This window comes from Vanessa atalanta, chromosome 17 (assembly GCF_905147765.1).
Source record: "Vanessa atalanta chromosome 17, ilVanAtal1.2, whole genome shotgun sequence".
In the NCBI taxonomy this organism is placed as follows: Eukaryota; Metazoa; Arthropoda; class Insecta; order Lepidoptera; family Nymphalidae; genus Vanessa; species Vanessa atalanta.
The window spans coordinates 7,621,873-7,638,441 of record NC_061887.1 but is presented as its reverse complement, the minus strand read 5'-3'; the positions used below and the strand labels follow the sequence as shown (position 1 = coordinate 7,638,441).

At 34.4% G+C, this 16,569-nt stretch overlaps 1 protein-coding gene across 3 annotated transcripts in view; it reads right to left on the bottom strand.

Moving 5' to 3' along the window:
- LOC125070438 (protein dead ringer) overlaps nucleotides 1-16,569 on the bottom strand; it is a 113,817-nt gene that overhangs the window by 3,979 nt on the left and 93,269 nt on the right. For all 3 annotated transcript variants that reach the window (XM_047680315.1, XM_047680317.1, XM_047680316.1), the window contains 2 exons: nucleotides 1,967-2,150; nucleotides 82-223 (listed from right to left, as the gene is read on the bottom strand). In XM_047680315.1, coding sequence (XP_047536271.1) covers nucleotides 82-223; nucleotides 1,967-2,150 — 326 coding nt within the window. The remainder of the gene's footprint in view (nucleotides 1-81; nucleotides 224-1,966; nucleotides 2,151-16,569) is intronic.

Genomic DNA, 16,569 nt, shown 5'->3' with positions numbered 1-16,569 from the left:
TAACATAAGTTTTTATAACTGGCTGCAAATTATTATTATTAGATTTCTTTGTTTTATATTTCATAAATGTTTCATATTCACCATGGCTAAAGCGGCCTGCGCGTCGTATTGTCCAGAGGCACGCCGTCCTTCGCGCTTGTTGCCCTCTATAGCGGCGTCCAGCTCGCTTCTAGTTGACAGGTTCTTCTTTTCGCACTCATAGTCGTACAGATACTTCATGTATCTGAAAATAATTATATCAATATTTAAAACCAATTTAAGAAATAAGTTTGGCCAAGAGATTAAAAATATAACAAAGAACGTCAAATGACTTTCGACCAAAAGCAAAAACCGGGATTGTAGATCTAAGCCCTAAGCTATTGAAAAAATTTCCATAAATTAAATCCTTAAGTTGTAAATGTTAATACTGTTATAATACATCTTTTAGCTGTTCTATTATCACCGAAGCCTTTCAAATCGTGATGTAAGCTCGTAAGTCAACGTACCTATCAACCGAAACGCGACACTTATAAATCATATTTCAAAGTAAATTATCAATCGCGTATTATAAAGGAATATAACATTCCTAATCCTATTCTATGACGAGTCAATTTTATTCAAGAACATTGTCAACCAGACCATACAATAACTCATATAAAACGTTTCATATTAAACGCGCTCCACAAAGCGGCGACGCGTCATAAAAAGTCGGCTACCTTTACACGAACTGTCAAATGGGTAAGCTAATTATATGACATTCGTCATTACCGTCTTCTAATTTTATGTATAGCTCGCCTGTCTACGAAATCGTTCATTAAAACGTTCGAAAAATGTTTTAACTCTATCGTAATAATAAATTAAATGGAATTGTGTTCAAATTAAATTTACGAACGTCGATTGAACTTTGAACTCTAGTGTCTTATAATTAATACAGATCCTTTAATATAAATGTATGATGAGTTGGGTCCCAATTTTAATATGGAGCGTTTCCACTGAATCACTTGGAACCTTCTGTTTTTGCAACTGTTTGTAATTCGGTAACTAACGAATCCAGTGAATTATGTCAACAATTTGACTACCCAATACGTTGGCGATTCTAATGAGGCTTATAAAAGGTGCAGCTCTCCTTTTTAAATCAAAACACATTCAATTTCTTCGTTACGTCTCGAACAATCCGTGTGCCAAATTTTAAGATGATGGAGTCGTACTGAGGCGTGAAAGTAGGACAAACGATGACACGATCATTTGTATCATTATAGGTTAACATTTCTATTAAAGTGTTATATTTTTAGATTCTTTGTACGTACATAACCCTGTCTAATTAAATACTTCACTTAGTAAGTGAAATACTAGGTAATTAGTAATCATAAGGACGATGCATTTGAAATCCGTGTCGTGCGTAACGATGCCCAGTTTGAATTAGAATACACCTTTATGAGAACCGACAAAAGACGAGGTGAAGGAACTCGAGATAAACGAGAAATTATATCGGTTGAGATGAGTTAGAGGTTATTAATTATGAAGTTGTCATAATGTCGCGCTGGCGGCTCACGTACGGCCATTGTGGGGGAGGCTTTGTCTCCGAGTCGTGAGAGTTCGTAAGGTATAATGACGCAGTGTCGAATATGGAAGGGCTCCTGACAGACCACACGTGGACAATTGAATCCTTTGTGGGTAATCTTCGCCTAAATTATTCAACTTCAATATTATCATGCGCTGTGCTGTGCTGTGCTATATTCATTTAAAATAGTATGATACTAAAATACCATAGAGCTAGCTTTATTTTGTCATTATTTTTAATGTTGCCATCAGCTTCAACATTTGTACTGTATTGCCTATAAAATATTAGGGGTGCTTAGATAAATAATGCTGCCTTCGTCTTTCCAATGGCAAATCAATGATGTACGAATGAGATAAATTCGTTTTTCACTAAACCGCTAAACTCCGTTTATAAGCAAGACCGTTAGTGATTAAGTTAATTTCTTACTGTGTGCGTAAGGTGAAGGCGGCCGAGGTGATAGAGGAAGGCAGTCGCAGACCCTTGATGATTTCCTGCCAGAGCTTTTTGTTGATGACCTCTACGAGACCGCCACGGGCTATCACCAGGTTGTATAGCTCGTAGAGATCAAGAACAGACTTCGCCATTATAGGAAGTCGGTTGATTGGAGTACCTGCAACAATATAGATAAGATTACATACATTTAATTAACATTTTTATATATTATAAAGTATTGGAAACACAATCAGTGAAGTTAGTAATCTACTAAAACATATTCCAGTACATATTCAGTATCCATTCAAGCGACAAAAAGACCATTACCGAGTTATCGAACAGCTATAAACGAGCGCTCTATTTAGAGTAGTTAAACCCTTTACAGCGAAACGTAAGGGCAGTAAAGTCGCTAGCATGTTAAATCGCAACGCATCGCGCGATCGATGATTTATGTCGGCGCGAGCGCGTCAGATCGTTCGTTTACGATGCGTTACGGACGGATTTAGCGCAGCCGGTGTGGCCCGCGGAAACCGGCGATTGTTCGCGAGTTGATTTACTGTGATTCGGTGGTAAGCTTAATGGCGTGACGAAAAATAGACAACACGTCTCTCGGCGTTGCGTTGTGTAAGTACCGCATATTTAACGCATTCCGTACGATCGATGGGAGAGCAAACAACGTCGCTTGTTTAATGCGTATATAAACAAGACTTGTTATAACTTGTTGCAACGGAAGAACCATACGTTTAAAAAAATAACTTTTTATTATTATTATTTCAATAATCTTGTACGGTAATATCTTTGTATACTTAGATATAGAATATACATCGTAACGATCGTAATATCGTAAATATAAAATGTAGGTAATTATGAAAAAAAGTGTGAGATTCTGCGTCAAAATGTAAAACGAACAATTCGCGCCAATAAAACACTACGACCTCCGATCGTTTATTGATGAACTGGAGGCATTAGCAAATACCAACAGACTATTTGTCAATCCGTCTTCCTGTCTGCAGTTAATCATTCCCCTGGTTACTCCAGGGTGGGAGCGGGCGCCGGGGGGAAGGGGCGACTGATGGGTTTCCAAACGTCACCCGTTCAGAGATTAATTGCTGTGCTTATGTTTAAGCACAACGTGATGCGCTAAAATTGGAGCAAATGAAGCGTAACTTATTTGTATTTAGGACGCGTTCATTTTATTCCTTTCGTGGTAAAGGTTTGGGGAATGTAAATACCTAATAGACGAAATTATTAACTTCATTATATGGGGTTATATTAACACTTTATTGTATTTGTCGTTTGTATTATTGGTTTTATTGGTAATTTATGACAAAGTAATTTTTCAAGAGATTGATGATATGAACTTTAAAGTAAATAATATCTGTGGTTTGTATTTATAATATTAGAGCATAGAATACTTAGTATAGAATGTTAATATACCTAGATATATAAGCAGAAAGTAACTGTTCATTTTATTACATCTACATTTTTTACAATTTGTCCTCTGCCCAAAGGTGGTTGGTTGGAAGAGATCGCTGCTTTAGCGATTTGATCGCTTGGTGTACCTAATGCAACATTATACATTCAATAATTTAGCGTGTAAATATTTTGTTTATTAAAGTATAAATATTTACTAGTTTTTACTAATATTATAAATGTAAACGTAACCGAATTTGACGAAATTTGGTATGAACTTGTACTCCAAGAATTATTACATTATTACAAGAAAGAAAAAAGGATACGTTTTTTGCCTAACACATGGCAAACAACCCCCTAAATCGCGAACAAAGCCGCGGGCGGCAACTAGTAGAAAAATAAATAAGCAAATTCTCAGACAGATTTTGTTTGATTTCAATATTTCGTATTTACATGTAATCTTATCTAATAACTACCTAAATTATTATTTACTGGTTAATTTTAGGAAATAGATAGTTTGTTACATTCGAACGGGTATTGGCTTCACGTAGACCTGACATAATATATTTGTAAAGTGACCATTCAAAAGTGTTTGTTAAAGCGAATACTTAAAGACGTATTGCACTTTCAACGGTTCTCACACTTATTAACGTTCTAAATAAGCGGTAGGTAGTTAAATTACCTATTGGTAGGTAAATCTGAAATGTGCGCGTAACTTTATATTCATACCTATTATTTCGATATCAGATATTGTATCTACGTAAAAAATATTCAATTATGTATTAATTAATACTTTTGTTTTTGTTTCACTGTTATTCATTTCCATATTGATGCGTCAAACGCCCAAAGCTTTGAGGAATACCTTTGGTTGCTAATAATTGTTCACAATTTTTGCGCACGGTTTGAGCAAAAATTGTGTTCAATTTATATCGTGTTGAGATGTTAAGGGAGACATTGCGAAAAAGCCTATAAGGAATTATGCTTCAAATGTGTCCAAGGTCTAAGTACTAACGCGCATTTTAGTAACTTTATTATTATGAAATATATTTACTTATATGTAATATTTTTATAAACATAAGAAGGAACAATACCTGTTAAAAAATCTCGATAGCCTTGTCAGGTTTGTCAAGATTTGCGTGTCGAGCAGACAGATTAGCTTCGAAATAGTTCGATATATAATTGCGTATTGCACAAAATATGTCGTCAACCAGAGAGGACGTAATTGGAACCGACGCTTACATTAAATAGCATATATCTATGTATCTACCTATACGTTGGTAATTTATTTCAAAACTCAGTTGGCAACTCAAACAGTTTTACTTTAATTCATAAGGCATCATAAAAAAATACGATTAATAGCGCTAATGTAACTCACCTATCTATACTATAAGGTAATAGACATAAAATAAAGTTTTGATAATTTGAACATTTTATAGGTACCATAGGTCTGTAATTGTAGGTGTGTATTGGTACCTAAGTAGTCTAGGTTTAGATTATTCGATTTTTCGTCCAACAATAGGTAGGTTACCTATCTCTTAAAATTAGATAGTTATCTTAAATAACAAATAAATAAATAGTTTGCAAATGTAGGTATATATTTAATAACTTTTATAAAATAAATGCAGAAGTATTTCTATCACATAAACCCTAACCTCCATTATCCATCTATATAACGAGTGAGTTCCAAGAAAACGTGGACAAAACCTATTGTTTATGAAAGCAATCACCCCAATAACGATTTCCACTAACCGCCTTCCCCGGCGGAAAACGCGCGATTCGATGCGCGTGCGCCCAGCACCGTGCACTTGCTATTTGAATAACCCTACCGCAAACAAAATCCAAGCATCGCACAATATACACACTCCACAAAGTCACACGCAACTTCGTCGGTTAAACAGTAATTTACGACGTATGTCCAATCGCCGACAGAGCCGATCTAATCGTGCCCAATTGTGACAAATTATTGCTTTTCCTACGAAACCTTATGCTAAATATGTATTATGAATTTCACTTTATGAACCAACGTTTTATGAGGCTTCGAATAGAATGAATCCTTTCTCGATACCGCAGTAGTTACAGTGTTGCATTCGCATCGATTATATTCTCACCTCGCTCGATATTTATTAGCACTCGATGTCTCTAAGAAGGGCTAACCCTTTTGTGAGCAAAACTCGCGACTGTCGTAAATCGTCAACTCCTAACGCCCCCGAATGTTGATAAAGGATTGTAAATAACGAATGATTTGTTCCCTAATCTCCTTTAAGTGTAACATCGCATAAATATACATTGCGGTTGCATTTTATAACCGGATTAAAGTTATGATACATTTTTATGGTTAAACTAAGCTTCTTTAACGGGAAGAGTTAAAAACTGTAATAGGAATTACGTAAAAGAAGATGTCATTTGCTAATGTTATATCTAGGTAAGACGTTTGACCTATCAGATGCCTCTCGCTTTCGACGACACGAGCTATAACCGATCGAATCGACATCCAACGCCTACCTCTTATCGAGAGCTATATCAAGGCCCTTTATGCCTCAACCCTGCGATCGGCCAATAGCGAGCCACGGAGAGTCGTCGCCGGCCGTTCATTGGCTTGATACGCTTTTGATTGCGCCGCCCCTCTCGATTCACGACTCGATCAATCTCAATTACTGGCCTGTGCTCTTAACGCACCTACATTCACGCTGTTATTATAAGTTTTCAATACTAAAACGAATTAAATTAAGTGGAATATCAATATTATTTTTATACTGCAACTGGAGATCAGACATCGCGATATGATATTAATGGAATTAATTATTACACAGTTCAAAATTATAAATCTCAACTGAAATAGAATCACACATATGTTAGAAATGCATATTGCAAGGAACTAACGCCGATGCGGTTGTAAAATATTTACGATTTCAGATATACATACGTCAAATATAGTGCGACGGATATAACTTGAACAATTAAACCGAGGCATTGAATGACATATGAAAAAACCTTTAGAGACGAACGCGTTTAATCAAACGATGAGAAAAACGTTAAAGATTACAAAACACGCTGATATATGATAATTAAGAGTGTGTAATATTATTTCTCATTCGTATATTAAGGTTGTAAACGACAGCTAGCCCCTGTTTAGACAGTCGTTACGAGTTTATGAGCGGAAGAATTTATTGCAGGGCCAAGTGAAGTTTTAATTTAGAAATACGTTCACTCTCGTGTTAATTTCTACACTTTTAGAACATGAGTGGATATACATTTTTCATTAAAAAGAAATGTATTAAAACACATCCAAATAGGTTAGGTTAAAATAATATTAGGTTATATATTGATTAGGAAAGGAATTGTTATGAATTATATAATGTTTCGAGTTTCGATTCGTCCACCAATTCGCATTGGTACAGCATGGCGAAATAAGCTCAGAACCTTCTCCCCAAGAGGTCTTTTCCCAATAGTGGGACAAAACATTTTGTACCATACATAATCTGTGACTTCTGTGTGATTTTTTTTTGTCAAAAACCAAAGGTTAGTGATAAAGGTTTCGTATTTAGCACTCCTACAAACTTATCATAACTCAAAATGTATTTATTGCCTGTAGTACAAATTCCAAGAGATACGGTTCGAAAATGACATAAGGCCGAGGATACAACGATCAATCATGAGGGGAGCAGTAAAGTTGAGAACAATCCAGCGTAATTCCGTCTGAGAGACATTAAAATGGCGGCCGCCCTATCCGGTGCAACATTGTGGGGAACTGCGCGCGCGCACAATAACACTTTCTTATTAGAATCACTCGGGAAACTGACAGTTATATCACGACTGCAATACCGAACTCGTGATTAATAATGAACGATTGACGTCGAAATTCTCAAATAATTCAAGATCTTATACCAGTAAAATATAAAAAAAAAATAACCTTTAAACGTCGCATCATTCAAACCTTAATAACGCATAAATCATTTATACGGACGCAAATCAAAACCGCGCACAATATTTAAGTATTGTATCGCTTAGTGGAATTCAGGAGGCCATTCGATGTAATTGGCAATCATTCAGAAAAGAATATTCTCTCGCTCCAACAATCAAGACAAAGGCGGCCGATAGTACCTACAGGCGAGCCATTACAGGTCAATACCCATTATTATGCGATATTTTCGCGAGCACAGCCCTCCGATATCCCTTACACTCGCATAAGACGGCAAATATCTGTAATTAAAGGTTGTAAAGTTGATTTACAACCGGGGCCCGAGTATCGAACCTCGGGGTACGCCTCGACCAATCCCGTGCCTCGAGAGCCGTCGCACCGCGCCTCGTATCAATTTATTAGAAACGAATGAAAATCGCTGTTGCGGTGGCTTCGGTTCGCTATTATACGCATCCTGCGGTCGCGGATCCCATCTACTCCCCAGCGGATCGTGGTAGATAGTATCGAAGGCTGTTCCGTGCTTTACGACTTCAGCGGGGACGGTAACACCGGCAATAAAATTGCAACAATGGAAATGTCGGATGCGGCTAAAGGCGACGCAACTACGGCGGATCATTGCGATGAATGCAACAATGGAATCCTTGAAATGATGGTGGCAACTATCGCTAAGCATAAAGTTCGACAAAGTTCAAAGAGAAACTAGGCAATCGTACGATCTGACGTCATTTTAGCAGAAGCCGCACTTAAAAAATATATACAGCAGTCATTTTGTCTTCAGCATTATAGATGACAATTCATTAATAAAAAAAGGTCATTAATATGTGAACTTTTAATACGAAATATTGATTTTTTTCAGTATTTAGAATAATGGTTAATTTTTCAGAACGATTACAAGTGTAATTTATTATAAGCGAAGTCAGTTTACGTTTTTATGGGTGCGGAGAAAATCGACCGTCAAAACGAGTCCATACTCTGTTACAAAGTCGCAACTCAGCTTAGTAATTATAATTTGAATGAAAAGTTTAACAGCATTGCCATTTTTATTAATTATGTATTATATGGTAATTATATGTGCAAGGGTCTTAAAATCAATTAAAAACAATATATAATGTGCTACGAGTAGTCATTAACAAATCGTGTCAGTTAAACTGGTTCGAAATGTGTATTCTACTATACATAACAAATAAGCTTTATTTAGTATGGAGTTCAAAAAAAAACATTTTAATAGATGTATTCAAGGCTTTTCAACGCTTTCCGTCTATGTATTGTTATAATAACATATCTGCCCGAGTCTACTTATTTTTATGGCCATCGTTTGTCGCTTACAGGAATCGTAAAATAACATCGCAAACCTTTAATTTTCTTTATCATTTATTTTGTTACAAATACAATGTTGCTAATCGCCATTGTACATTGTTAATACGTACCTACAGATATATTTAACTTTTTCATTTTTCTTTATTTTTTTTGTTAATGGCATCTGTTTTTTTTTCTAGATATTATGTCATGATAAGGGAGTCAGCTTATTGATCTGAGAATAGTTACTTTTTAAATACATATATCTTTCTATATGAAATGGGCAAAAAATGGACAAAAAAAAATTATAAGTTAGTAGAATATCGTTTGATAATTAATTCTAAAATGTATGGTTATGAAGTATTTAAAATGTAACTTATGATCATTGTATTCTTGGTTAAAGGTGTCGAGACAACGACTGCCACCGCGTTTAGGGCCTCGCCTATCACTCATTTGAATGACAATCTAAAACACAATACGTAACGACCCGGTCGTGACAAAGCTGATTTAAATCGTCACTTCGGTATTAAACGAAAATATATTATATCTTTCGAGATGAGCAATTGTTTTAGGGCCAAAGCAAATAATAAAAATTGATTTTATTAACTTTTTATCTACATAAAAAAAGCAATTATGAAACACGAGCAACCGGGATGTGGATTCATGTAGAATTAAATCGTAGTTTAAAAAGTCTAAATGCAGAAGCAAATTATCATAAGGATACGGAGATGGACCAACTCACACTAGAGCGACATCATAGAATCTCCTAGAAGTCTTGGCGATTGTCTCGCAATTGGACGTTTTCAAGCTATTACTATATACCCTGAGATGACCCTGATAATGAGACAATAATTTCATTGAAGAAAATATATTTCATAACAATAAAATAATTTACAAAAGAAAAAAGAAACCCTAGATTCAATTTAATGAGTAACATGAGACAACAAAGCGTTATAACATAACGGAAATAAAATAATCCAGCGCGTAAGAAAAAACAGACAATGGAGTCAAAGGGCAGGATGACAATAGCAGTCTCTCCGATAGAACAAATGAAGAGGCTGTCACAATGCACCATTAGCATAAACGGACCGAAGACAGTGTCACACTCCGCGCGAGAGAGGTAAACGAAAGGGTCAATTGGAGACTTACTCATAAATAATATTTATGTACATACTTATATACTTTCTAGTTTAACAATGGACGCGCATCACGATTGATTTACGCTTCGAGATGCATTGTGTGACATATATAATGAGTTTTTTTCATTTCAACGTCTCGTCATTTTGGTTTTAATCCTTGTTAATCTATAGGTACTGTACTCCTATACACTTCGTTGGTCCTATAGAACCTGAGATCTTGGATCCCTAAGTCGGGCTGACAAAAAGTTATTGACGTTTTCTATCGTAAAATTGTCAGTAACAGCCAGGAGCCTGGAAGTGCGTACGTGCCCTAGACAGCAAGTAAAGCTGGTCCTGCGCCTAAAATCTATGTGTCCATCGTGGACGAAATCGAGAAATCATCATCCTCATAGGTATCTACTATTATATGAGGTCGAAGAATTTCGTTATTCCACGATTTACAGATGGAGTACAGAGATTGATTAAAAATAAAATTATAAAATGGCAAATAGGCCTGATGGTACATCACCACCACATTAACAAAGACAGTAGCCACTGTTGTTGCACTGGCTCACTCAATCTTAAAACCGGAACACAACAATACTAAGCAAAGCTGCTTTGTGGTTGGATGATGTTATGGAATATTTAAAATTACATGACGACCTATGGGAGGCGGAGCAGTGACGTTAAAAGCGAATGATAGCTTCAATAAGCAATAGATTCATAATGAGATGTGTTTATTAAGGATCAGTCTAAGTGGTTACATATACTCTCTAGTAAGTAACGATGATACAGTAAGTCGTTCCAAACGGAGTCATCATTGCATTCGAAGCTAATTCGATTTAACTACTACACGATATTTCAAACGCAATTTCCTAGCTTGTATAACATTTCGATTCAAGATATAGCATTCGCTACACGTTTTGAACTATTGACATTTAAGATAATCGAATTAGAGTCCAATTTTGTTTCGAAATAATCAAGGAGATCTCGTTCGTTGCAATGTTCGATAATCTTCAGAGGTATCGTTAATTCAATATCGTCGCTTCCGCCGTGCTCACCACCACTGATATGATTACGAGTAAGGAGATATACCTATATTTAATATTAAATTAAAATATGACTTACTTTTTAATATCATACGTTTATTGTTTTAAATGTCTTTAGTATTTTTATATCCTAATATCTACTGATTTTCAGTATTGAATAGGATAAATGCGACCTATTTTTAATACCGTACGTTTGTTTTACCTAAATTTCTTTATTTAAATTAAGTATAGGTTTTTATCAGTCAGAAGTTTTTAGGAAGGACCCGCCCTAACTTGGGCGGGTATCGAGGGCAAAATGACAACGCCTACTTTAATTCAATTATGATACAATATATTAAATATGATATGATAATGAATAATGATAAAAATGCAACATTTGAGTTACAAAGTTAAGTCAATTAAATACCATTATTTTTATTAACATATCCTGTCTGTAAGTCAACATCATTCATTCATCATTAGCTCCGAGATTTTTTATCAAATATATATAATTTTGTGTTGAGTAATATGCCTTATTTGAATTTGTAAATAGGAAAAGTTATAGAACTCGCTATTGAACCTCATAAATTATCTCTGTAAAATATTTTCTTTATACTTTGGCAATTGTAAATGTAATAAAGAATATCTAAAGGCTCCATAAAACAATTGGGCGCCGTGACATCCGTGGGAAATGTACATAATTGTGTGTCGCGGATGAGATAATACCTCCTTATAAGATAACGAATATCCGGCGCCTACTTAGATACTGACCAAGGAAATGAAAGACATAATTATATTTGCGAAACTAAAAGCCTTTTACAGACGTGGATAAGTTTCTAAATTTAAACAAGAATATATTTGTGGTCTTGTTATTATTAACAGTTACATAAATATCTCATTATTGGGGAATAGTCTCCCGTTTCAGATTCAGGAAATTATTCCAACTTTGAAAATTCTGCACTTAAATATGTAGTGATGTTCGCATTAGTTTAAACCACGTTTGATTTAAAAAGATCTATTTCCACCATCCCCACTATTAAGACAATGTATTTATTTAATATTTAATTTTAAGCTTTTATTGAGGTTTTGAAATAAATATTATACGTATTTAAAAAGTAAGACCATTTTCTTTCTTGGTGTTCTCATTTTTTCATAATTTCAACAAAATTACATCAAAATCGGTTCAGTGGTTTAGAGTTACTTTGGTGTCTACAATTTGAAGTATTTAAATTAAATTTTATTATTATTAATCGTTAGATTAGCCTGGTAACAAATAAATTTATATATTTATTTTTATAAATCAGAGAAAGCTACGAACAATCATCTCGAAATAGTTCCAAGATTCAATCCTATCTCTAAATCAGAAGTATAAGTCGGAAGTGCTGTCATCGCTATTATAAATAATCTTTTGGCTATAGCTCGTTAACGTGGAGAGGGGAAGGGGGGTGGAAAGGTAATTTAGCCTCATCCATCACCTTCCCTGACCTGGATACAGCTTTCAATCAAGCGAGTATTTGAAATATAGTCTAATTACTATTTATTTCTAGTATTAATTATTAGACAATTAAATTTAAAATATAAAACCCTGGAATATTGTACGCAGAAAATTTATAGAGTTTTCTATAGATTTTCCCAGAATGTAATCACATTTTGGAGTGTTGATAAATTGATGTAATAAGAAATTATGTGATTAAATTATTATTTAAGTTAATTGGTCAATTTTTAAAGTTAATTAGTGTGAGTTATCAATTTTATTATTAAGAAATTTTTCTTATAACGTCAGTTCAATTAACATATTAATTATATAATTGTACAATTTAGTATGATGACGTAAATAGAAGGCAATCGGTTTCTTATTGGACGTCATTCGTTTGGGTGTAATCCAATATAGAAATTTCAATCGATTCTTGTTAAAATGACAATAGTCTTCATTAATATATCTTATAAGATAGCTGGTTAAAATTTGTGTTTATAATTCACGTCGCGCTTAGCGGTGCATAGGTCGAAAGAAATCGGTCACATGTGAATACTCCAAGCCATTGAAGCAACATGGAATAAACTCCAAACCTTCTGCTCAGAGATATCTCAGCCCACCAGTTACTGCACTTGAAATGTCTCAGCCACCTGAGAATTAGATTGAATATTTTTGCGAATAACATATCTAGTCACTGGCCAAAATCCATCGGATATAAATTGTTTTTCATCTATTTAAATAGACCGCGCCGAGTGATCCGTGAGCTAATTACCCTCTAACGAGCGGCAATCTGTGACGTCTCCTGTGTATATTTCGATGGCCGTCGGTCGACGAGTGATGCCCTTTATTTCATAGCGAACTGGAGGTGGTACTATTCTTGGTTTTAGGAAATGGATACGCGTCAATCGTCCGAGAAAAAAGTTAAGAACAATGATCTTCCGCGGACGCGACTATCTTTGGAATCTATCGTATCGGTTACGTTCAAGGAAAAGCTGTCATAAGCGTTACAGTTATACCCGATTGAGAAATACTATACTGTCATATACCATGGTATTATTGCTGTGTCTTGTATTCTGAGGGTTAAGACTAAACTATTTAAAAAAGCGAAAGTATACACATCAACAACGTAAAATGTGTCATAAAACAATCTATTTTAACATATTTCTGTAAGAATGATAAAAATGGACGCCTCCCGCATAACGAGCTATCACGGTTTCAAATGACGAAAAACATGCATTATTTGCAGTAGCGAATATTTGATCTCATTTCGACACGGAATCGAGAGTCCAAGATAGCTGGCGGGCCCTTGTTAGCACCTCGAACTCGGATACGATCGATTAGGCCCGCGGCCGCTCACATTCAATTATTTATTTATTTATTCGTAATTAAGCCGCGCGAGTTATGGACGCGGTCCCGATTTACGACCGAGATGACTTATCAGTTATACTCGATTACGATTATTCGATGAAACATCGACTCGAGGGAATAGTCGATGAATTTGTGTTTGTTTAATATTTTTCAAATTTTCTATTTTATCGTGTGATTATAAATATATGTCAATAATGAATATGGATATTGGTACTTATAATAAATGTTCGAGTTCGAATCGCTTCATACGATTAGTTGTGAAAGCAGTCGATACTCATTACGACACACAATAAGTTAACCATTAATAATGTACGTTTATCGGAATATCGACAAGGATTTTATCGCATTTCGTTACTCGATAAGTCGGCCCGTCACGAGACCAATTTGCTGGTGGTCATAAATTACTTTATTAAAATAAATCAACCGGTTTATTGTTCTCTTCTCGCCTCATATTTTGTTGTTTTGGAAGCAGTTACTTTTGTTGATACTCTGCGCGTTCTTGAATTCACATCGTAAAATTTAACGTCTGTTTTTCGAATTACGACAAATAAATCAAATATCTTAACAATAATACTTAAATAAATGTTTTATAAATAGCAGCATTTACATTAAATATATTAAATATATTAAAAATATAAAAATATACATATCCAGTAATTATAATTTGTTTTAAAATGTTAATTAGTTGATATATTTTTTTCCTTTTTATTATTCGTATTTTATCGAGTTTATTTGTTCCAATAATACTCGTGTATGACGAATGCAACCGATTGATAAAATTAAAATATTTTAATGGTTTATTAGTATTTTTATGCCTCAGCAAGCTTCGTGAGTTACAATTTAATATAATGCTTAGTAAGGATACACGATACGAGAGCCTGAGGTTACATCTGAACTGTAATTCATCCATTATTGGACTATGCCATAAATATAGACGCCTTCAACCGAGATGAAGCTTATTAACGAAGATATATGAAAAATAGTCTCGGTATTGTTATATCCAATAAGTTGTAAGTGCAATTTCAAAAGAACTTCATGTAAATAAATATTTTAAATGATTTAACTATTATCCCAAAATGTATCTACGCGAAATATTTTATAAAGGCTTAATATTTTGCTACCTTTGCCAAGATTCAAAATTATACTTAAAAAAAAACGTTCATATATCATTCATTCAACTAGTAGGTATCAGAATCCTTGCTATAATAATTATTCAAAAGATAAACGGTCCCAGCAATCGTAGCGAGGCGCGAAAGTCGACGGCTTTAATCTGCTATTAATAAGTTGTGTTTTTAATTACAAGTCGATCGCAGCCTTATTTATTCGTATAATTTTATAGGGCCCCGCGGCGAGGACGGCACGCCGGCATAACAATAAAATATATGTGCCCAATGAATAAATTCGATTCATAACGAGAATTATTACGTGTGGCATTCCTTTCTTGATATCGACGTTCGTATTAATCGAAACATCTGATGACTAAGGATGTTGCTATAAAAGTACGACAGCCAATTAACTTATTCGATGAGAATAGTATTACATCACTAGTTGTCGTTCTTATTTTAAAAGAAAACTTTAGGCAGACGATCGAATTTTATCAACCTAAATACAGTTTATTTATTTTTTAGTAGAAGTTGATTTGGAATGTTCTTTATTTCGTTTGACTGACGGATTTGGTGCATCTAGTGTTGAACTTTGAATTACATAAAATAGAACTATTTTCGTGTCGTCTGCCAAATTTGATACTGTTAAAATCATGTGACAAATCGAAAAAGAACGTGACATACGGAGACGTATGTCTAGCCAACGTCCACGGAAACGCGAATAACGAAATATATAAGAAATAAAATAAATTCCGAACGCAGACATCATCAGTATTTGACGTTGACGACGCTCCAATTCTTAAATGCGAAAACAAAGAATTAAAGAAACTTCGTCAGCTATGTATTACATCATACGAAATATCTCGAGTAGATTATTCGATATATTACTGTAATTGGTCCTTCCAGTAAAACAATGATATTAATTATGTTTTTGTTATTTACAGATTTGTAATATTTGACGCAAAGATTGTTACGTCTGGAACTCTCGCCAAAATATTGAGAACTTGATACGTAAATGGGTCAATGCAACATTGTACGACCTTTAACAAATGCATCGCAAGTTATTAATCAAGTTTTACACCGTCGTAAAACCAGGGCGGGATTAAAACCACTCGAAATAATATTTTTATGGGATTTAGATCCGAGGTTATAAAGGTTTTATTGTACAAAGTTCAGTCGTGTTTCTAATTTCTTGTAGAGTGATTTACGACTGGAATGACGCTAGACGCGACGTAGACGCGACGGTCGCTTTGTTGCTTGCACTTTGAGTAGTATTGCTTTAAAAAAATTCCATCAATCTGAAGTGGCTAAATCTGTATTAATAAGGCACGTGTTAATATTATATATAGACATAAACATATATACACAGACTTTAATATTGCTTAATACGACTGGTGCAAAAACAATAAATAACTGTCTTTTGGTAAAACCGTACGATGGTAATAGATATTTATTTAATTTTGTTTTTCTTATGAGTATCAATTCTTTATCCAGAACAAAGAATAAACAGAAAGATGCTTTCATTAACAATTTTAATCCAATGTTTTCAGTGTGATTGATAACATATCAATAGAACAACAAAACTTACGTAAATTGTATTAAGAACCCTTGCGTAATTTATATACGTCGCAATTCATCGTTTGGATTTAAGTATTATACTTAAATAGAAATGAGTTGATTTTAAAAATATACGTAGGTAAATATACTGTTTGATAAAATTTAAACTCAGACCAAACAATTCAAATTAAATTGACGAAATAGTTATCAAATAAAATAATCAAGTATAATTTCGTTTGCGATGTTCATAAATAATAAATAATCAAGGCAACTTCCTTTAACTTCCGCCGTTTCAGCTTACCAATCAGTGGAACCCGATCG